We start from the raw sequence: 21,112 nt of genomic DNA on the forward strand, positions 1-21,112 counted from the left end.
CGTCTCACACGTGCCGAAATACATTAGGATTTTTGCAGAAGGATAAATCACTGGATTTCAGCCCAGAAGTGTATACGTTTATTTAGAAATAAATTGTTAAAAGAAAATATATAAAGACACGAACATAAGCAATGCAACAACGAATATCGAAAATCGCTCGTGTGCAGCTTATGGCATCAAGTCTCTGTATCCTAGCAACCCAATGTGTTGTTGCTCAGCTTAGTTAGCGAGCTGTAAGTTAGCTATTGCTGGGCCACAGACACTGAATAATTCAACTTAATACGGACATTAATTTGCACATTTCTTCGGTAAGCAAACTGTTCTGTTTACCGGGTAAGTTTAACTATCATAATTCACAACTACAGATGTTGGAAGTTTACTTGTATACGAGATAAGCGGTATGGTCACTCGCTAGCCGTGTAAACGAGCGTGTAATTTTGTCAAGAAATGGTTTTAACAGAGGAACTCGCATATTTGTTCAAAATAATGTCTAAAAGTTTCTTGTTTTATATATGTTCCCGCTGTATAGTCTGGAAGTGTCTACATTGCTGCCTGAATGCCTTCTATACTTAATACTTATAATTAGCCTATATAATCTCCTGCTTTCCTGGTTTTCCAAAAATAATGTGTCATTTACATCAGAGACTTTTATGAGTTTTGTTTTGTTTTTGTTTGTTTTGTTTTGTTTTCAGATGGAGAACGTGCATCTTGCCCCAGAGGAAGAGGATGATGATTTGTATACAGGCTACAATGATTACAATCCGACTTTTGACTCAGAGGTGCAAAAATACCTTGCATTTATTAAATGTCATCACTTGAATGTCATGCAATGATCATTTTCCTGTCCCTGTAGGATCTTCACAACGATGTGGGCTTTCAGCAGGCCGTCAGGACGAGTCATGGCAGAAGACCACCAGTAAGTGAATAGCATCTGCTGCTAAAGGTGCTGTATGGAAGCACAGGCACATCAGCACACACCCAAATTTCATTAATAATAGACACTACATTTGTTTAATGAATATTTTTAGATGACCGCAAAATATCCTGGCACTGCTATTGGAGGGCGACCGATTGGAACAGCCTATGGGGTGAGAAGAGCTTATGGATTTACACTACTACATTTCTGACTCAAAATAAAATAGCTTTTTAAGTTAGCGTGATAGAATGTTAGAATGTATTATGTCTTATAATCAGGAAGAAAGCTGTAAGGACAGGAAAGGTCATTGGCCTTTGGTGAGAGGATTGAGACAGGATTGGTCATTGGTGAGAGAATATACAGTCAGAATCAAGATAATCAAATATTGGGAAAATGAACTTGTATGGAACTTGGGTATAGAAATAGACTATATTGAGAAATGGACTGTATTTCATGCTTCAATAAGGGATTTCGAGGCTGAGTTTGTGAGTAAAGTAAGTTGATTCTATTTGTTATTTCCTCTGATGTCTATATTTCTGATGTTAATATTCCAGTCTCGGATGCCTGTTGGCACTGCAATGGGAAGGCCCATGACTGGAGCTGTTCAGGTGGGACACAATTGCTTGTTTATTTTCTTTTTATGTAATATGCAATGAAATTTGATTTGTTTTCTATTTTTTGTGTGTGTGTGTTGTACAGGACGGTGCGGCTCGTCCCATGACTGCAGTGCGGGCAGCAGGATATTCTTCATCTATAGCTAGAGGTGCTTTCACACAAGAAACCCTCTTGCACATGTGCTGTCCAGGCACTCTATGTTTTACTGTCTCATAATGATATTGAATAAATACATTTTAACTTCCTTCATTTTAATTGTTTGAATTTGCAGGCTCAGTGTTTGATCCACTGGGACAATCAAAAGGACCAGCCCCTCCATTAGAGAGACAGAACGAAGACACGTATGCGTCCGTCTGTTTTCATAGCACTTGACAAGCCATTGACAAGTTTTGTTTACTAGATCCCCCTTGACATCTATAGTTTTACTTGGAGACGGACACAAATTTTTGGTTTAATTGTTTGTTTTCTTGTTCAGTCCAGAGGAAAAGATAAAGATCCTGGAAAAGAAGGTGAATGATTTGATAGAGGAGAGCTGTCTCGCTCATGCTCATGGGGATCTTCAGCTGGTGGGTATAGCTGGGTATAACTGCTATACGTGGTTTTAAAGATTTTAAAGGATGAATATTTAGATGCTGAATTATCTTTTTTTCCACAGTCTCTTGAGAAAGCCAAAGAGGCGGGCAGGAAGGAAAGGGCTCTGGTGAGACAGAGAGAACAAACAGGCACTGCAGACCACATCAATCTGGATCTGACCTACTCTGTGAGTTCATTGCTCCATATAAAATACATATCTTGACTGAAAACTCTGAAATTTCACATGTTTTATTTATGCTTTGTTCAGGTATTGTTTAATTTAGCAAACCAATATGCCAGTAATGACATGTACACTGAGGCTTTGAACACATACCAAGTCATTGTGAAGAACAAAATGTTCAATAATGCCGGTGAGCGAATTGCAAATATTATTTAAAATATCTTAATCCAAATTCAACTCCCTTTGTTGTAAATGTGTTTCTAATTTTAGGTTTTCTATAACCACTTTCCCTACTATAGGTCGATTGAAAGTAAACATGGCAAATATCTATTTCAAGCAAAAGAATTACACAAAAGCTATCAAATTTTACCGCATGGCTTTGGATCAGATCTCAAATGCCCACAATGCAATGAGGTCAGTACTTAGTTCAGTACGTTTGTTGTGTGAACTGCGTATTTGAATTGCACCCTTCAATTTATTCAGGTTGTAAGCAATTTGGCAGGATTTTCAATATGTAACTTTGCCTTATTGTATAGGATCAAGATCATGCAGAACATTGGAGTTGTGTTCATACATATGGGCCAGTACTCAGATGCCATCACATCCTTTGAGTACATCATGAGTGATAATCCCAACATAAAGACAGGCTTCAACCTCATCCTGTGCTACTATGCCATCGGAGACCGTGAGAGGATGAAGAAAGCTTTTCAAAAACTCATTTGCGTGCCCCTCGGTATTGATGATGAAGACAAGTATATCCCTGCAAATGTGAGTGTATCGTTAAAATCCTTGTTAGTCATACATTTAAACTGAATTATATCAAATTTTGATGTGTTTCTTTTTTACATTTCAGGATGACCCTCATGCAAACATGGTGATTGAGGCAATAAAGAATGATAAGCTTCACCAAATGGAAAGGGATAGGTATTATAATGTATTACACATTCTGTTGGATCTATTATACTGTTTACAGCTTGGCATTTATTAATCTCCACATATTACATTTCAGTGTATCTGCATCGTCTTCTATCATTTTGTTTTGTTTTTCCTTCTAGGAAAGCACTTGCAGAAAAATACATTATGACCTCAGCCAAGCTTATTGCTCCAGCCATTGAGTCGTCATTTGCAGCTGGGTTTGACTGGTAAGTAGTTTATACTATCATTCAAAAGTTTGGAGTCATTAAGATTTCTCAGAAAGGATGCATTAAGTTGATCAAACGTGACAATAAAGACATTTATAATGTTACAAAAGATTTTTATTTTTTCAAATGAATGCTGTTCTTTTTATTCAAAGAATCCTGAAGAAATATATCACAGTTGTATGAAAAATGCATAATCACAAAAATATTAAAGGAGAACTCCGGTCAATTTTAACATTGAGCTAATTTTTTTGTACATTTGGAGTGCTGTCAATACAGAGAACAACGACAAAAATCGGTGTTGCCTACACCGAGTTATTCTATTTTTAAAATTTGCACCCTGTTGACTTCAATGGGGCAAGTACTAAACCTGCTTTTAGCCTCTTAACATCCTTGATGTGTCATTACAAGTGCACAGAAAATGTGAGTGATTCCTTCTGAGTGAACACGAGTGAGTCTGACTGCAGTAGATGTGAAAGAAATGTATAAAAATGATGTTATTTAAGCCAGCGCAAATACCTTTGTTTACATCCTGTTTTGCGGTTGAAGTCCAAAGTAGTCGATTGCAGAGTTCACACGCATAGGTTTAATACCTATGATCACGCGCGTGAACTCGGCAATCGACTACTTTGGACTTCAACCGCAAAACAGGATGTAAACAAAGGTATTTGCGCTGGCTTAAATAACATCATTTTTATACATTTCTTTCACATCTACTGCAGTCAGACTCACTCGTGTTCACTCAGAAGGAATCACTCACATTTTCTGTGCACTTGTAATGACACATCAAGGATGTTAAGAGGCTAAAAGCAGGTTTAGTACTTGCCCCATTGAAGTCAACAGGGTGCAAATTTTAAAAATAGAATAACTCGGTGTAGGCAACACCGATTTTTGTCGTTGTTCTCTGTATTGACAGCACTCCAAATGTACAAAAAAATGAGCTCAATGTTAAAATTGACCGGAGTTCTCCTTTAAGCAGAAGAATATTGATAACAATAAGATTTTTTTCTTAGAATGATTTCTGAAGGATCATGTGACACTAAGTACTGGTGTAATGGCTGCTGAAAATTCAGCTTTACCATAATAGGAATAAATTACATTTTAAAACATTAAAATTGAAAACATTTATTTCAAATTAATTCATAATATTACTGTAAATTGCTGTATTTTTAACAGATAAGAGATTTCTTTCAAAAACATTAAAACGTCTTACCAACCCCAAACTTTTAAATGGTAGTGTAAGTTTTCCACAAGAGGGCGTTGAATCCCATGACATTGCTTTAACAATAGTATTTATTTTAAATAGTTATTATTCATCCATCTTTTTTTAGGTGTGTGGACATGGTGAAGGGTTCACAATACGTGGAGCTTGCAAATGACTTGGAGATCAATAAAGCTATTACATACTTAAGACAGAGGGACTTCAAACAGGTAGATCTGACCCTGAGACACACTCAAATTGCGTTGCATTTGACATATTACCACAGAAAAGAGCCATTTTGCTCTATGTCTGTGTGGAACCCTTGTTTCTGTCTTTTAACACTTTTCACATTCAATGGTCCATTTTATTTTGTTTTCTTGCCTGTCCATCTGCATGACTCTTGAGGCTGAGGTATGTTTTTATTTTTGGAGAACTTGTGTGTTTCTGCAGTAGGCCCTGTATATGTGTGCTGATATTGTGTTGTGCTGCCTTGCTTCTCTCATTTCATGTAGCAGCAAATGTAATGTGATGTATCTCAAGTGTATTATTCAAAGAAATTATCTATTTATGTCACTCATTTCCTTGAAGTCACTGCGAACACTATGAATATGGTTAACCACTTATTTTGTTTTATTTTCTTTTCAGGCAGTGGAGACGCTAAAGATGTTTGAGAAGAAGGACAGTCGGGTAAAAAGTGCTGCTGCCACTAATCTGTCTTTTCTCTACTTTTTGGTGAGTACAGAGCTATAAAGCATTGACATTAAAGAACTTTAAATGGCTGTATTTATCACATTGTGTTAATAAGGTTCTCAGATATGCTTAATAAGATATGCTCGTTTTGCTGCTTATGTGTCTTCTCCAGGAAAAAGATTATGACCAGGCTGACCGCTATGCTGAGCTAGCCATGAGCGCCGACCGCTACAACCCTGCTGCCCTCATTAACAAAGGCAACACAGTCTTTGTGAAAGAGGACTATGAGAAAGCAGCAGAGTTTTATAAGGAGGCTCTTCGCAATGACTCGTCCTGTACTGAAGCTCTCTATAACTTAGGTCTGCCATTACAAATATTACATCCTAAGGGTTACACTGCATGAGATTTACATTATACACGCTTTAACCTTTCTACATTTACAATGTTTCAGCTGAGACCAAGACTATGTATTAATAATGAAAATCCTTTTGAAGCAGAATCTCTGTATTCATGCAGGTTTGACCTATAAAAGGTTGGGTAGGCTGGAGGAAGCCCTGGATTGCTTCCTCAAACTGCACGCTATCCTCAGAAACAGTGCTCAGGTCATGTACCAGCTGGCTAATTTGTATCCTTCCATTAAACATCAGCATTCAAAATGTATATTAAATTAAAGTCTGTTTTATGACAGTTTTGGAATTTCAGTTGCCAAGAAATATCATGACATAAGTATGATGAGTGCTTGTTAAGAGTCATATTCCTTAAGCAGGTTTAGATATGAGATGTTGGAGGACCCTCATCAGGCCATTGAGTGGCTGATGCAGCTCACCAGTGTGACCCCCACAGATGCCCAGGTCCTGGCCAAACTGGGAGACCTCTATGACAATGAAGGAGACAAATCTCAGGCCTTCCAGTACTATTATGAGGTAAAAAAACATTTTCCCTAAAACCACCGCTTAACATGACATGTCATTAGTCACGTCTCAAGTGATGTGGTTTGAATAAAATAAATGCAGGACTTAAAAATAAAAACAAGGATTTTTGTTTTTGTCATCATACATATTTTTCAAATAAATATCTGTATTTAAAACTGTTTAAATGTAACTAATATACAGTGGGGTGAACAAGTATTTTATACACTGCCAATTTTGCAGGTTTTCCCACTTACAAAGCATGTAGAAGTCTGTAATTTAAGTACTCTTCAACTGTGAGTGATGGAATCTAAAACAAAAATCCAGAAAATCACATTGTATGATTTTCAAGTAATTAATTTGCATTTTATTGCATGACATAAATATTTTAATACATCAGAAAAGCATAACTTAATATCTGGTACAGAAACCTTTGTTTGCAATTACAGAGATCATACGTTTCCTGTAGTTCTTGACCAGGTTTGCACACACTGCAGCAGGGATTTTGGCCCACTTCTCCATACAGACCTTCTCCAGATCCTTCAGGTTTCGGGGCTGTCGCTGGGCAATACAGACTTTCAGCTCCCTCCAATGATTTTCTATTGGGTTCAGGTCTGGAGACTGGCTAGGCCACTCCAGGACCTTGAGATGCTTCTTACGGAGCCACTCCTTAGTTGCCCTGGCTGTGTGTTTCGGGTCGTTGTCATGCTGGAAGACCCAGCCACGACCCATCTTCAATGCTTTTACTGAGGGAAGGAGGTTGTTGGCCAAGATCTCGCGATACATGGCCCCATCCATCCTCCCCTCAATACGGTGCAGTCTTCCTGTCCCCTTTGCAGAAAAGCATCCCCAAAGAATGATGTTTCCACCTCCATGCTTCACGGTTGGGATGGTGTTCTTGGGGTTGTACTCATCCTTCTTCTTCCTCCAAACACGGCGAGTGGAGTTTAGACCAAAAAGCTCTATTTTTGTCTCATCAGACCACATGACCTTCTCCCATTCCTTTTCTGGATCGTCCAGATGGTCATTGGCAAACTTCAGACAGCCCTGGGTATGCGCTGGCTTGAGCAGAGGGACCTTTCGTCCGCTGCAGGATTTTAATCCATGACGGCGTAGTGTGTTACTAATGGTTTTCTTTGAGACTGTGGTCCCGGCTCTCTTCAGGTCATTGACCAGGTTCTGTCATGTAGTTCTGGGCTGATCCCTCACCTTCCTCATGATCATTGATGCCCCACGAGGTGAGATCTTGCATGGTGCCCCAGACCGAGGGAGATTGACCGTCATCTTGAACTTCTTCCATTTTTTAATAATTGCGCCAACAGTTGTTGCCTTCTCACCAAGCTGCTTGCCTATTGTCCTGTAGCCCATCCCAGCCTTGTGCAGGTCTACAATTTTATCCCTGATGTCCTTACACAGATCTCTGGTCTTGGCCATTGTGGAGAGGTTGGAGTCTGTTTGATTGAGTGTGTGGACAGGTGTCTTTTATACAAGTAACAAGTTCAAACAGGTGCCGTTAATACAGGTAATGAGTGGAGAACAGGAGGGCTTTTTAAAGAAAAATGAACAGGTCTGTGAGAGCCGGAATTCTTACTGGTTGGTAGGTGATCAAATACTTATGTCATGCAATAAAATGCAAATTAATTATTTAAAAATCATACAATGTGATTTTCTGGATTTTTGTTTTAGATTCCGTCTCTCACAGTTGAAGAGTACCTATGATAAAAATCACAGACCTCTACATGCTTTGTAAGTGGGAAAACCTGCAAACTTCTCCCCACTGTATAATAATGACAAATTAAATCTCAAATGAAATTATTAAATATTTAACTATACTTAAAATATATGAGCACCTATGCATGTCTTGCTTTCTTTAGATAACAGTTAAATATCATTAAATATAAATATAATTAAATATCATTTTATTAAATAAAATTTATTTAAAGAAAGCAAGACATGCATAGGTGGCAATCATATAGATCGCAGTCCGGATTTTAGTGGATATTTAAAAATAATATCCTATGGCCTGGTTTCACAGACAAGGCTTAGATTAAGCCAGGATTAGGCCTTAGTTAAAATAGGACATTTCAGTAGCTTTTTTAAACATCCCTCAGAAAAAAAAAACCTTACTGGTGTGCATCTTGAGACAAAATAATGGCAGTGACATGTTTTAAGATATGCCAGTGCAAGTTGCTTTTATTTAAAACAGCTCAAACATGCATTTTGGTCTGGGACTACCTTAAACCTTGTCTGTGAAACCGGCCATATATAATTTATGGATTACAGTTATTATAATTGTTGTCTATTACAAAACTTAAGTTACTCTAAAGAAAAAGATTCAAAAGAGGTAACATTTAAAAAAAAAATGTTTATGTTGTTTATTTCAGTCGTACAGGTATTTTCCCTCAAACATTAGTGTCATTGAATGGTTGGGAGCATATTACATCGACACCCAGTTCTGTGAGAAAGCTATTCAGTACTTTGAGAGGGCTACCCTTATTCAGTAAGTTACTAAATATCATGATGTATTTATCATGAATATTCTGCATGTATTTGGAGATATTTATATTAATGATGTATCATGAATTTCAGACCAACACAGGTCAAGTGGCAGCTGATGGTGGCTAGCTGTTACAGGAGAAGTGGTATGAACTTGACAATACTAATACATTTAATAAGTTTAGCCATAAGCTTTCATCTCAGTGCCTTCAGGGTCATGATTTATGTTTTTCATTTGTTTTCAGGGAATTATCAAAAGGCACTCGAGACCTACAAGGACATTCATCGGAAATTTCCTGAAAATGTTGAATGTAATGTGCTCAACACAACAGTGTTTTTCCCCTTTGATTCTTTGTGCTTATCTAGTAGCTTTGCATCTCATGCCATTCATTATCTATCGGGCAGGTCTACGCTTCCTGGTCAGGCTGTGCACTGATATGGGACTAAAAGAGGTGCAGGATTATGCCACCAAACTGAAGAAAGTTGAAAAAATGAAGGAGATCAGAGAGCAGGTACCCTGATTTCTCTTGGTGCTGTTTATATTTGGGCCTCTTTAGCTTCCTTAAAGGAAAGAAAACAGAAGAGTGAAAGTGAGGAGTGAACAAACAACACACATAACTGTCTAGACTAGAGGGATAAGCGACGGTCTCTAAATCAAGTGTGGAGTTTCAAATTTTAGAGTTTAAAACTAAAAGAGAGAGAGAGATTACCTGGATTTCTTCTTCACCTGTTCCTTTAGCCAGTAAACCTATGTGTTGGTCTGTATGTAAAATATTTGAGCACATTCCCCGTATTCAGAGCTGGAGAAATGACAAGTATTTGACAGCATGCTGTTATTCCCACACACAGAGGGTGAGATCTGGGAGGGAGAGCAGTGCTCGAGGGCGCAGGGAAGGCAGCGCTGGCAGTGGTGAGTGGACCGTTTTAACTCAACCTCATCGATTAAACTTTGAAATAAAATACTGCTCATTAACTCAATACATGCTTCTTACTTGAATTTTTCCATCAACCTCAACCTGTCGTCCGCCTCTCTTGGTAAACAGGAAATACATCAAACCTTACACACACTCCCCCTAAGAAACCCAGCGGTATGACTGTAACTGCCCTAATATAGTGACTTAGTGGAGACTGCTAGTCCTGTGATGTGATTTTTCAAAAAGAATATGCATGTGCCTTAGACACCTGCTTTTCCTTAAATCACATGATTTAGAGATTTGAAATCTAACAATTTCCCTTTAGATTTTGGTTTATTATGGTTTATTTTAAGTTTATAGTCTAGAAATAATATATATATATTTTTTCTCATTTGGGATATCAGATGTGGATCTCATATCAGGTGATGTTCAGTTGTCAGCTCCAGGCAGTGCTGGGTTTAAAGGTCATGCAGTACACTCATTTTCAAACAAGTGACTGTTATCATCAGCCTTTTACTGCATCTCACCTCTCTCTTCTTCTAATATTTTATTTTCACGTCGTCACTTTAGGAAGCGGCTCAAACCCCAAAAAGCCCAGTGGTATGATCACTACCTGCTTTATGTAGAATAATTCAGACATGATATAAAGCTACTTTATTATTATGGTCGGTTTTTATAAGGGATTTGATTTGGGTTCTTCATAAAATTCATTTAGTCATAATTCCCATTTCTGTGGAAAATAAGCCAGATAAAGGACATACACTGTCATTCAAAAGTTTGGATTGGTAAGATTTTTCATGTTTTTGAAAGAAGTCTCTTAAACTCAAGACTGCATTTATTTGATAAAAAATACAGTTAACAGTAATATTGTGAAATATTATTACAATTTAAAATGACTGTTTTCTATTTTAATTTTAATATTTAGTAATTTATTTCTATGATGCGAAGCTGAATTGTCAGCATCATTACTCCAGTATTCAGTGTCACATGATCCTTCAGAAATCATTCTAATATGATGATTTGCTGCCCAACAGACATTTCTTACAATTTGAAAACCGGTGTGCCGCTTAATGTTTTAGTTGGAACCTTTTTCAAGGATTCTTTGATAAATAGAAAGTTCAAAAGTAACGTTTTTCTTTGAAATAGAAATCTTTCGTAACATTATAAATATCTTTGCTGTCACTTCTGATCAATTTGATGCGTTCTTGCTGATTAAAAGTTTTTCAAATTTCTCTCGAAAAAATCTTTCTGACTCAAAACATTTGAATGGTTGTGTATGTATCATTTATTTAAAGCCAGTCAGACAGCATTTAATCACATTCATGAAATCGCTAATTTTGACAGTAATAAGACAGAACTTAATTTCTTCTTCACAGAAAGCGTTTTCTTTTTCTTGCATTCTTTCACTTTATATTGTCAGCTTCATCTTCGTTTTGTTAGTAATCTGTTGTTCTCTTTTATTGTTTATCTCTGTTATTCTGTTCATGGCTATGCACCTGAAAGGGAGCAGCTCAAGCCCCATCAATACCCCTCCTCTGAGAGCCAGTGGTATGACTACACTCATTACAGAATTACATTAGAGGAAGAGATCACACACTCCACCTGTATGACTATTACAACGAGCATGATAGATGCAGCTCAGGAATAAACTGCTGCTACTGCACGCTTTGTTACAGATGTCATTCATTCCTCACATTCAGCCCTGTAGTCGTAACTGAACTCAACACATAATACTAGGTTTACCGCTTTATTCACAAAAAAATCTTCATTGTTGAATGGTGCAACCCAATTTTTAGGCCTCACTCAGCTCTCAACTCTCTGTACAGCCTTTCCACTGTCTCTTCAGAGATCTGTCTTCTTCTTTTTCCTTTCTTTTCCTTGCAGTTTCTCGCTCTGAAGCTAAGTATAGTCCTGTGCTGCAGCAGGGCAGAGGTATGTACTCTATTTCACTGTGCACTTTAGATGATCATTCCTCTGGATGATTTAAAAAAAACAAAAAACATAGCTTCATGGAAAATTTAACCTTGCTTAGTCCATTTATCAAAATGATGTTTTAATGCCTGAAGTTTCCCCATCATGATACAGCATCCAAGGACATATTTTCAATCACAGCACAACAGAAAACAAACATGTGCTGAAAGCCTGAGGATGTCCTTTTTGCCAAAACCACTAATCCAGGGAATATCCCGCTCTCACTGTCTGACAGAGTGTTTCCAGCACCTCCTTTCTGTTTGCAAAGCACAGAGTGCAAGTAAACCAGTGAAATATTTCACAAGTACACTCCTGAACAACACTATCCCGGTATTCGTGCGCTTGATATCAACAGTTTCTTACTGTACTATTTTTACTATTACTTGCCTTTTTGGATGCATGAACTGATGTCACATTAAAGATGTTTTTTTATGAATACAAATACTCTGAAGCAGTTTTTATTTAGCTTTTTGTTTTAGTGATACATTTTTGAGCTTGATTCTGGCATGATTCCTCAGTTAGGTGGACAGGGTAGGGAAAACTACTGTATGTCAGCAAAAGGCTTGTCATTTTAATGCCTTTGAGTTTTGTCGCTGGGACGTTTAAAGATCTCAAAGTTACCTGCCTGCCAGACTCCGGTCCCACATCTGTCCCTCAGTGCTCTGTTCCTGTCATCACAGCCGAAATGTGAAATGCAGCTGTGTGACGCTGTCTTTGTGCAACATAAATGCTTTCAATTATGCTATTCATATGAACTCACTTTAATTAGAAGTCTAGTTCCACATAGGCTTTGCTTCAAGCGCAAGCTGGAGCTGTTGCTTTTCTTGCTTTTTTGTTGTTGTTTTGTTTACCCTAACACAGCAAGGCTTGCATTGTCGATGGTGGCAACTTAAATGCAAATGCCCTTTTCCCCCTTCTGTTCAGACACTACTGTAAAATAACACTCATTCCAGAAATTTTTCCTAGTCCAACATGTGGATGTGTTTTTTCAGACAGTGGACAAAGCAACCATGGCACCAGCGCCAAGGGTGAGAGGCTTAGCGTTAAACTGAAAACTCTTCCCGGGTCCAATGAGCCGTATGAGGCCAGCACTCAGCAGGAAATAGGTGAGAAACAACTTTGGTCTTTATTTTTAAGGAGGTTCTTGTCATTGTGGCTCCAATACACAATCAAATAAAGATAAAATTCTGGTAGAATAATTACTTTTTCACCAAACAATCCGTGCTTGGCGTTTTGCATTCCTTTAGCTCAAACAGTAGAGCATGGATCCAGCAAATGCCAATGCATCTGCCAAATGGTGACAAATTATTATTACATTCCCTTAATCAAATAATGTTAGCTTTTTCTGGCTGATTTATATTATAGCAAAGAGTTTTCTCATTCATGTAAAGGGAAAAATGATTCTGGTCTGGTCTGTACTTATTACAACTTAGTGCTCCCATTGTATTCATCACTTCAGATGCATCTTATGTCGATCCGTTGGGGCCTCAAATGCAGAGACCAAGAACAGCAGCAAGGAAACGCACAGAGGAAGATGAGTTTGCTGATGAAGAGCTGGGAGATGACTTACTGCCTGAGTGATGTGTGCAACAGAGAAAGTCTAATGTATATCCAGATACTAAATTTGTCTGCATTTTCAGCTCAACTATAGCACTGAAGCTTAAAAATACTTCATTATTACTTAATTAAATCCTTCATTATGCTTTACTATATTTTATAATAGTAATGCATTGTATATATATATATATATATATATATATATATATATATATATATATATGCATTTAGGAAAAATGGTTCTATTTCATCCATTTTGTGCATTCAAATGTAAAGATTTATGACTACACCATAAAACCTGGATAACATGAAGTTAAAGATGTGCATGTTTTGTAAGTCTGAAATATTAAATATTTTTTAAACAAGTTTTATAGATATATATTTTAATGATTAAAATAAATCACCTAAATATCTGAAAGGAATACAGAGGATCCGTGGGGGGTGAATCAATGTGAGAGTTTTCGCATTGGCTTGAGCACATCATGATCTATTCTGTATCAGACAGTCCGCCCAATATCTGGAGTCAAGTATCCTGAGCGCATTTACTGGACGGACGGATGAGGCACAGCTTTACTCAACAAGTGGGGAGTTTGTGTAGGTCGGTTTAAGAGCTCTCTGGAGGTTTACATTAATTCATCTTTCCCAACAGTCGCTTGCTGACAGTAAAGCGAGCTCAGACTCGGTGTAAACTGAAATGCGCGGTCAAGTTGTTTCGACGCTTGCGCTGGCGTTGCTGTGGTGTTGCGGGAGCGCGCCGGGTGAACGGGGACAGAAGGTGTCCAGGAGAACGCCGAGGACTCGCTCCTGTCTGGACTTACCAGAGGAGATTTTGGAGCAGATGTTTGGGAGGCTCTCGGTCGGGGTGCTCAGCGCGTTTCATCACACCTTGCAGCTCGCGCCTCCAGAGCGCCAGAATTTGAGCTGTCAATCAGCGTCTCGTTTAGCGCGCGACAGACCACGTGCCCCAGTAAACTTCCTCAGCCTCTCGCCGTGGGCGTACAGGTAGGACTCAAGAAACATGGAGACTAGCGGAGGAAATCTTATGGAATTTAACGATTCCGCTTTCTTATCCCTCATAATACGTTAAGAAACGATACACTTTTTGCATTCCAGGGTCTGTTTTAGACCCGGTGGAACGTAAACTTAAACAATCATAATGATTATATTTCAACTAAAACCATACCGTATCTAGTTTTGAATGTTACTGTGTTTTGTAATATGCTATTACTTAATTTATTCCCCTTTTTTATTAACTCTTTCAACGCCATTTTCTGTCATTTACGCTTCCTCGCCATTGACGGTAGGGGGCGCTATAACGCATCTTCAGAAAGTGTACATATTCCCCGGGTTTAAAACACAGGCAAAACAGGAGCAGAAACAAGCGATAGAAGCATTGCTCATGCACGCTGTAGTCGTTGTTTTAATTAAACTTACTCACATTCAAGAATGTATGAAGCTAGAACAAAACGTTTTTTTAAGCAGAGGCTCTGTTATTTCTTTTGATATATTGCATGTTCAGATATTTATACAACAAAATATTCAGGGGTCCATGAAAGTTTTGTGAAAATTATCAAAAATGCTGGTGGTGGCTGGCAGCTTAAATAATAATTATAAAATGCTGGCGGGGAAAGAGTTAATAAAATAAATTGAGAAATTCTTTGAAATTTCAAATTTTTCAAGAATTACAGCAAAAAACTGTGTAATGCACGAATATATATATATATATTTATCAATATTTATGAGGAATTTTATTTGAATACATCATCAGATGAAAATTTTAAGAGCATATAATATGATAAATTCCAGTATTAACTCCATTGACTTCAATGGATTTAATTAAATGTATTTGAAACACATGACTGCTGAAAAATTAATTTATGAATTTATGAAACCTTTTTTCCTTTTTTTTTTTTTACAAAACAACATCAATATTATTTTGAAATATTTTCAAACAAAATATATTCATGTTACTTGTGAAAAAGTGATGATAAACAGTTTGAATCTCATTTTTAATGCTGCAATAGTTTAGCAATAGAAATGTGGACTTTTTCTTCTCCAAAATTCTTTCAATTTTCAAATTTAGTCTATTTGGACTATGAACTTTTGCTCTATAAACACATTTGTTGCAGAAGTAGCCTATTGTGTGTGCAGGTTTATAAAAACAAAATGCATTTGGGAGGAACGTGCGTAAGAGTAAGAAAGAGGCTAAAATAATGTATTTTACAGAAGTAATTTGAGACAAATCTAATAGATGTACAAATAAATACATAAATAAAAAATAACTGCAGAGAAATTGCATGTAAATGTTAACTATAGCATAATAAATATTTGCGTCTTACCATGCTTATGCTTGACATGCTGTCTAATAAGTGATTGATTTCACTTAACAAAAAGATGATCAGTTGTATGGAAGTAAAGGTCACCTGCAGTAATTCATAATTTCATGTGTAAAGCTAGTTCACTTTCAGGTGGTCAAAACGGACCCGAACGCAAAAGGTGTAACAATATAGTTTAAACCTTACAGTTTTTATTGGTCTGAAATTTACAACGTTTCCAATTGACAAAGTTTTATCTTTGTACTAAAAACTATGGATTAAAAAAAAAAAAAAAAGTACCTCTTCTGGGACAAAATGGACCCGTATGCAATATGAGGTAACTTTTCAGTGCTTATGGTAGAAATAGTTGGAAATAAGAAAATACATTTCATGAATGCAATCCAGTAATTACCCCTTAACTGTATATTAAATAAAAATACAACGATATTAAGAGTTTATTAATTTAATATATTTTATTCAGCTCGGTTGTGTGTTCCCCAAACCAATCATATAAGATTTGATGTCTTGCCTGTTTAGCTGCAAGAAAAATAATCCTTTTTTTTTTCATTATTGATCCAAGAATCTCCCATGAGCCAGCAAGGTACCCCCGATACCTCCCGGAGGCTTATTGTTTGTGTAAGGGATGCCTGACCGGGCCGAACGGGGAGGAAAGTGACCGCTTCCGAAGCACCCCAGTGTACATGCCCACCGTCATCCTGCGACGTACCGGCTCATGTGTCGGGGGTCGTCATTCCTACACGGAGAGCTACGTGTCCATCGCCGTGGGATGTACGTGTGTGCCATTGTTGGAAAGAGACAGAAAAACACTGAAGAGCAACCCAAGTGTGAAAAGAGTCATGTCTAAAAATGCAGTTTCCAGCACCTTTAGAAAGAATCAACTGAACTGATCCATTTTTAGATTTTTAAATTCTCTATCCGTAAACTTTTCTTCATGTTTTTTTTTTTCAATTTTTGCTCTCACCAAAATAAAGACAGAACTTGGCACTGCAGAGTAGAATCTGCAGCTGTGAGGGCGAGCAAAAGGAAAACTTTCAGTGCCAAAATACAAACATTTACTAATCCAAAGTACTTGGGAAAAGCCAGTCAGCATTATGGTGTTAAATAACTAATACAGTCCAGCTGTGTTCAAGTATACAGAAGATCACTAGAAACGCTTCTTTTAAAGGCAAGCATGAGCGTCATAATCATTCAATGGATATCATTTACAAGAATTATGTGTCAGTCTTCATACGATTACTTTAATAAAAACAACAAGAACACTGGTAACACACAAGTCTAGTGTATGATATATTACATACTAATGCATTTCAAGCATTCACTTCTATGCCCATTTTATGCTTCGAAACAAGATGTCTGAAATGGTTTGCTTCAATTCTACGACTGCAACTTTAAAAGATGCATGCAATGGACAATGCAAGCCAGCCAAAGCATAATCAAAGACTGATTGTGAATCTCTGATCAAGGGCCAAATTCTCAGATGTAATATCTGGATCCTGCTATTTTCCACTTAGAGTGGGGATATTTATTGTTCCGAATAATCCTCTGCTGATGTTCGACGGGAAAAACAAGGTTCAAATGTTGTCAGATTGAAAGCCTCTTTCATGAGAGAAGGTTTGATTCATAGTTAACGTAGCAGCGGAACTCATTAGCCAGATTGTGATTGTGTTTCGGTAAAAAACTGCATATCTTCAGATCCATAAGTTTGCCAGCATGCTCCTCCATAATAGCTCCTGTAAGAATAAAGCAAACATTAGAACACAGATCATGAGCGAGAAATATATACAGTATATATGTGTGTGTACAGAGATGTATTCACTTCCACGTGCCTGTGCAGAGCAGGATTTTGCCCTTAGTGAGGTATTTAACAGTGAGTGCCACCTTGCTGAGACACTCCTCGGACAGGTATGGAGGGTCTGCGATGATAATGTCAAAGCTCTGAGGAAGGAGATCCTCAGGGAGGCACAGAGGGTTGTTGTAATCATAAAAGACAAACTCATCTCCATATACTGCGAAACGTCGATCAAACTCCAGCAAAACAGCAGACACACTATCCGACCTCATGGATTCCAACCGCTTCAGCTTTTGATACACACTTGGTGCACTTATACAAGCTATCCTGCAATACAGGAATAGAACATTTGGCTGAGAGGGGACACATAATAACAGTAATATAAATTAAAATTTTTATTTATTTATAATTTAAAATGTTTTTACACATACACACTAGTTTAAACATTTGGGATCATTCAGCAAGGATGCATTTAATTGGTCAAAAGTGACAGTAAAGACATTTATATTGTTACAAGATTTCTATTTCAAATAAATACTGTTCTTTTGAACTTTCTATTCATCAAAGAATCCTGAAAGAAACATTAAGCAGCACAACTTTGTTCAACATTGATAATAATATGAAATGTTTCTTTAAATAACCAATCAGTTTATTAGAGTGATTTCTTTCAATTATAATGATACCGTTTTTACTGTATTTTTGACTAAATTAATGCCGCCTTGGAGAGCTTCTTCCAAAACATAACAATAAAAAAATAAAATAAAAATTGCAGTTAGTAATCTAGATTAGCCTACTCATTTTAGGTAATGTATTCTGACTACTTTTTAAGTGACTTTTGACCTAACTCGTTTATCACATTGATTTGAATAGGATAGTATTGTACCATATTGATATAAAATACAGTCAGAGAGTGAGAAAATGTATTCCATTATTTGTCATCAACATGAAAATGCATTAAATATTACATTAGTCAGGTTTTCCCAGACTGGGGTTCGTAAGTTTAATGGAAAGCTATAAATCAATCAATAAAAACAATCTAAATAAATCATTTATTAAAAAAAGAGCGACAACTGATCATCTTGTGTGTTGAGTGAAATCAATAGATATGTGTGTGTATATATACTGTGTGTGTGCGTGTCTATATATATATATATATATATATATATATATATACATACAGTATATATATATATATATATATATATATATATATATATATATATATATATGTGTGTGTGTGTGTGTGTGTGTGTGTGTGTGTGTGTGTGTATGTATGTATGTATGTATGTATGTATGTATGTATGTATGTATGTATATATATATATATATATATATATATATATATATATATATATATATATATATATATATATATATATAATTTATATAACACACACACATCTATGATTTCACTCAACATACAAGATGATCAGTTGTCGCCGTCTACTGGCGTATCGAGGTAACTGGCAGTAAGTGCAACAGAATCACCGTCACACTGTCCTTGAGTTTTATACATGCAAAACCTATAGCACAAATGTAAAATTTTGACCAAAGGAGCTTGTGACCCACCTTCCATGTTCTCCAGCCTGCTGCATGACTTCCTCTGCTAACCGTGTGGCCGTGTCTTCACTGTACCAGAACTGACTCATGCGCTGTTCACAAACACACGAGCTCAGTAAGCACTTGATGTATATACGATATAACGTATAACAATCAACGAATCATTACGTAAGTAAAGGCACTTCTACTACATTTACTGTACCCAGTCTTCCTCCACGGCACCAACACAGAACTTGTCATTCTGGGTCGAGTCCAGTTCGGGTCCCGTCCTTCCACTCTCGGAGTAAAACTCCTGCAGCGCTGCAAGTGTCGCCGCGGAGAGCTGAGGCACATCATCTTCACTGTCACTCATTGCCACAGATCCTTCTTATAACAAAATGACACGGAAACACTGGAGAAACATTCAGTACAACGCTAGCTAAATCAATAATGATGCTAACAGTCGAAAACGATATTTAATATACAGAAGTAACTTTGGTTTTAACCAAATTACCTTTCTAATGAGTTGACCGACGCCGTTACAATGTATTGAACCAGTAACTTACTCACAGCACAGAAAACAGCTTCACACGTGTTTGCACTACGGTGGCCGAGCGAGTACAATCGCGCTAGAAAAGCGAAACATTTAACTTACACATGCCCATATTCCCAGAACAGACTACACGTTCACAGACAACATATTGAAAATGTAAACAAAGAAAGCAGACTCACTTTTTATAGCAAGTTTATATACACTTTACAGATCATTTCAGGCATTCCGAAATAACAATTAGTGCTTTGAACAATGGAAATAAGGACCATCAAACGCCCTGAATAAAACAGCTGACATCCCTCGATCATAATTTTTGGTATTTTATTGCTACGGCAACACTGACTGTTCCACAATTCTGAGTATGTGTATCTGCTAGTGTAAGTGGAACACTGTTGAAGTTATTGTCGAAAATCAAAACCTTGATGGGAACAGCAGGTGACCATGTGAAAAATGTCCATAATTGATCAGACATGAGTTTTGTTGAAAAACACTTCGTGTTATACTGCTGTGATCAGGGCGAAATAAAGGCAAAGAGTAAAACTACAATCAAATCAATCAATCAAAAAGAAAAATCCAAACTAGCCCCCTTTTCATTCAGCTGAAGTCATAATAAAAAAAAAGTCAGAAAGTTCTGTCAACTATAATCTTATAAAAACTTTTCAGTCCTTTTAAACACTTTCATTTTTTGTCTTTTTCAAAAAAATATATACACCCTTAAACACAAAAGTGATTTGGTTTTCCAAAAGGGCCTTCCTGCATTCAAAATTTCATTGGGAAAGGCTTTTTCGTTGTCATGGCAAACACCGCTCACAATCCTATGTACCGTGAGTGCAGTACCACACGGCTCTATTGTCGCTGTAGACACAGCTGGATCTGAGCTGTGATAAACCAAATACGAAGGCACTCAAGGAGAAGTGTCTGCAAAAGACAGCGTGTGTGTGTGTGTGTGTGTGTAAAAGGGGGATGTAGGGATCAGTTTTCAGAAAGATTACCCCGCTGCACTTCATAAATGTTCATCTGAGGACCTCTCAGTGGCAAAGTAAACAACGATCAGATCAGACTGAGATGATCATGGCCCACTGGCCGCCCCCTCTCGGCCTTCGCCGGCCTCTCTCCTCTCTCTGGAGGCATGTGTGTCTGAAGGCCCATAGGCGTCTCAGCCTGTGCTGCGCTGAGCATCTCCATGGTTTGGCATGGTGAAAGGCTTCTCTGAGTGGTAGAGGGGGTGGAGAGGGGAAGCTGCTGTGGACAGTTGCAGGAGGAAGTGGTTTATTTGACACACAGAAGCCCCCCCACATTGGCAACAAACTCCTCCAGGCTCTTGAGGAAGGCCACCTTCTGTTTGCGGTCCATGGTTGGAGGCGTGCTGCTGGCAGTGAGGTTGTTGAACGCGTCCGCCAGCCGCTGGTAGATCACGGCATCCCTCTGATTGGAGAGCAGCGTCTCCACCAGCTCTGAGTACTCCGCCTAAGACAAACACAATCACTTATCAAACCACATCACATCAATGTGTCGCGAGATCAAGCGTTTCTTTGTTAAAACTCGCTCAGAACTTTATAAAATGTACTTCCATGTAAGATTTATGTTTTGCAGCTGATGTTATTTTATTGAGTTAAACAGTGCTGTGTACCTGGTGAAGGCACACTAGTGTATAAAGCGCTTCTCCAGCTGCTACTGTCATCTCAGTGTTGTGCTTCTGGAGCACAAGCATGTCAAACACCAGCTATGGGGGGA

The 21,112-nt window shown here is 37.6% G+C and overlaps 4 protein-coding genes across 7 annotated transcripts in view; 2 read left to right on the forward strand and 2 right to left on the reverse strand.

The window, feature by feature from the left end:
• Positions 1 to 5: 5 nt before the first annotated feature.
• Positions 6 to 13,290, forward strand: ift88 (intraflagellar transport 88 homolog). 3 transcript variants are annotated; one of them, XM_079882481.1, is made up of 28 exons: positions 6 to 333; positions 693 to 779; positions 854 to 916; positions 1,029 to 1,088; positions 1,471 to 1,524; positions 1,616 to 1,679; positions 1,803 to 1,872; positions 2,007 to 2,097; positions 2,187 to 2,291; positions 2,373 to 2,475; positions 2,585 to 2,699; positions 2,822 to 3,053; positions 3,139 to 3,209; positions 3,341 to 3,427; positions 4,756 to 4,855; positions 5,271 to 5,357; positions 5,488 to 5,674; positions 5,832 to 5,940; positions 6,088 to 6,238; positions 8,608 to 8,723; positions 8,813 to 8,865; positions 8,965 to 9,030; positions 9,125 to 9,231; positions 9,569 to 9,629; positions 11,137 to 11,181; positions 11,518 to 11,565; positions 12,597 to 12,710; positions 13,064 to 13,290. In XM_079882481.1, exons 2-28 carry the CDS (start codon positions 693 to 695, stop codon positions 13,183 to 13,185), a joined length of 2,568 nt encoding a protein of 855 aa, XP_079738607.1. In that variant the 5' UTR covers positions 6 to 333; the 3' UTR covers positions 13,186 to 13,290. The 3 variants fall into 3 exon arrangements, with proteins under 3 accessions (XP_079738607.1, XP_079738606.1, XP_079738608.1); XM_079882480.1 differs by having other exon boundaries at positions 7 to 308; XM_079882482.1 differs by lacking the exons at positions 11,137 to 11,181; positions 11,518 to 11,565 and having other exon boundaries at positions 7 to 308.
• Positions 13,291 to 13,716: 426 nt separating this feature from the next.
• On the forward strand, positions 13,717 to 16,384 carry il17d (interleukin 17d; the record flags this gene model as incomplete). The annotated part of the gene is made up of 2 exons (XM_079880838.1): positions 13,717 to 14,163; positions 16,057 to 16,384. The coding sequence occupies exons 1-2, from the start codon at positions 13,856 to 13,858 to the stop codon at positions 16,382 to 16,384; spliced, it is 636 nt and encodes a 211-aa protein (XP_079736964.1). The 5' UTR covers positions 13,717 to 13,855.
• Positions 16,385 to 16,442: 58 nt separating this feature from the next.
• eef1akmt1 (EEF1A lysine methyltransferase 1) lies at positions 16,443 to 19,428 on the reverse strand. Of its 2 annotated transcripts, none has more exons than XM_079880837.1 (5): positions 19,340 to 19,428; positions 19,049 to 19,212; positions 18,856 to 18,938; positions 17,324 to 17,613; positions 16,443 to 17,227 (listed from the first exon to the last, which is right to left on the reverse strand). In XM_079880837.1, exons 2-5 carry the CDS (start codon positions 19,196 to 19,198, stop codon positions 17,097 to 17,099), a joined length of 654 nt encoding a protein of 217 aa, XP_079736963.1. In that variant the 5' UTR covers positions 19,199 to 19,212; positions 19,340 to 19,428; the 3' UTR covers positions 16,443 to 17,096. The 2 variants fall into 2 exon arrangements, with proteins under 2 accessions (XP_079736963.1, XP_079736962.1); XM_079880836.1 differs by having other exon boundaries at positions 19,049 to 19,237.
• A 100-nt stretch (positions 19,429 to 19,528) lies between these two features.
• Positions 19,529 to 21,112, reverse strand: part of xpo4 (exportin 4) — a 36,824-nt gene continuing 35,240 nt past the window's right edge. The window contains exons 22-23 of the mRNA XM_079880835.1: positions 21,009 to 21,101; positions 19,529 to 20,845 (exon numbers count right to left, since the gene is read on the reverse strand). Of these exons, the coding sequence (XP_079736961.1) occupies positions 20,648 to 20,845; positions 21,009 to 21,101 (291 nt within the window). The 3' untranslated portion in view covers positions 19,529 to 20,647. The remainder of the gene's footprint in view (positions 20,846 to 21,008; positions 21,102 to 21,112) is intronic.

This window comes from Squalius cephalus (assembly GCF_949319135.1).
Source record: "Squalius cephalus genome assembly, chromosome: 9".
Lineage (NCBI taxonomy): Eukaryota > Metazoa > Chordata > Actinopteri > Cypriniformes > Leuciscidae > Squalius > Squalius cephalus.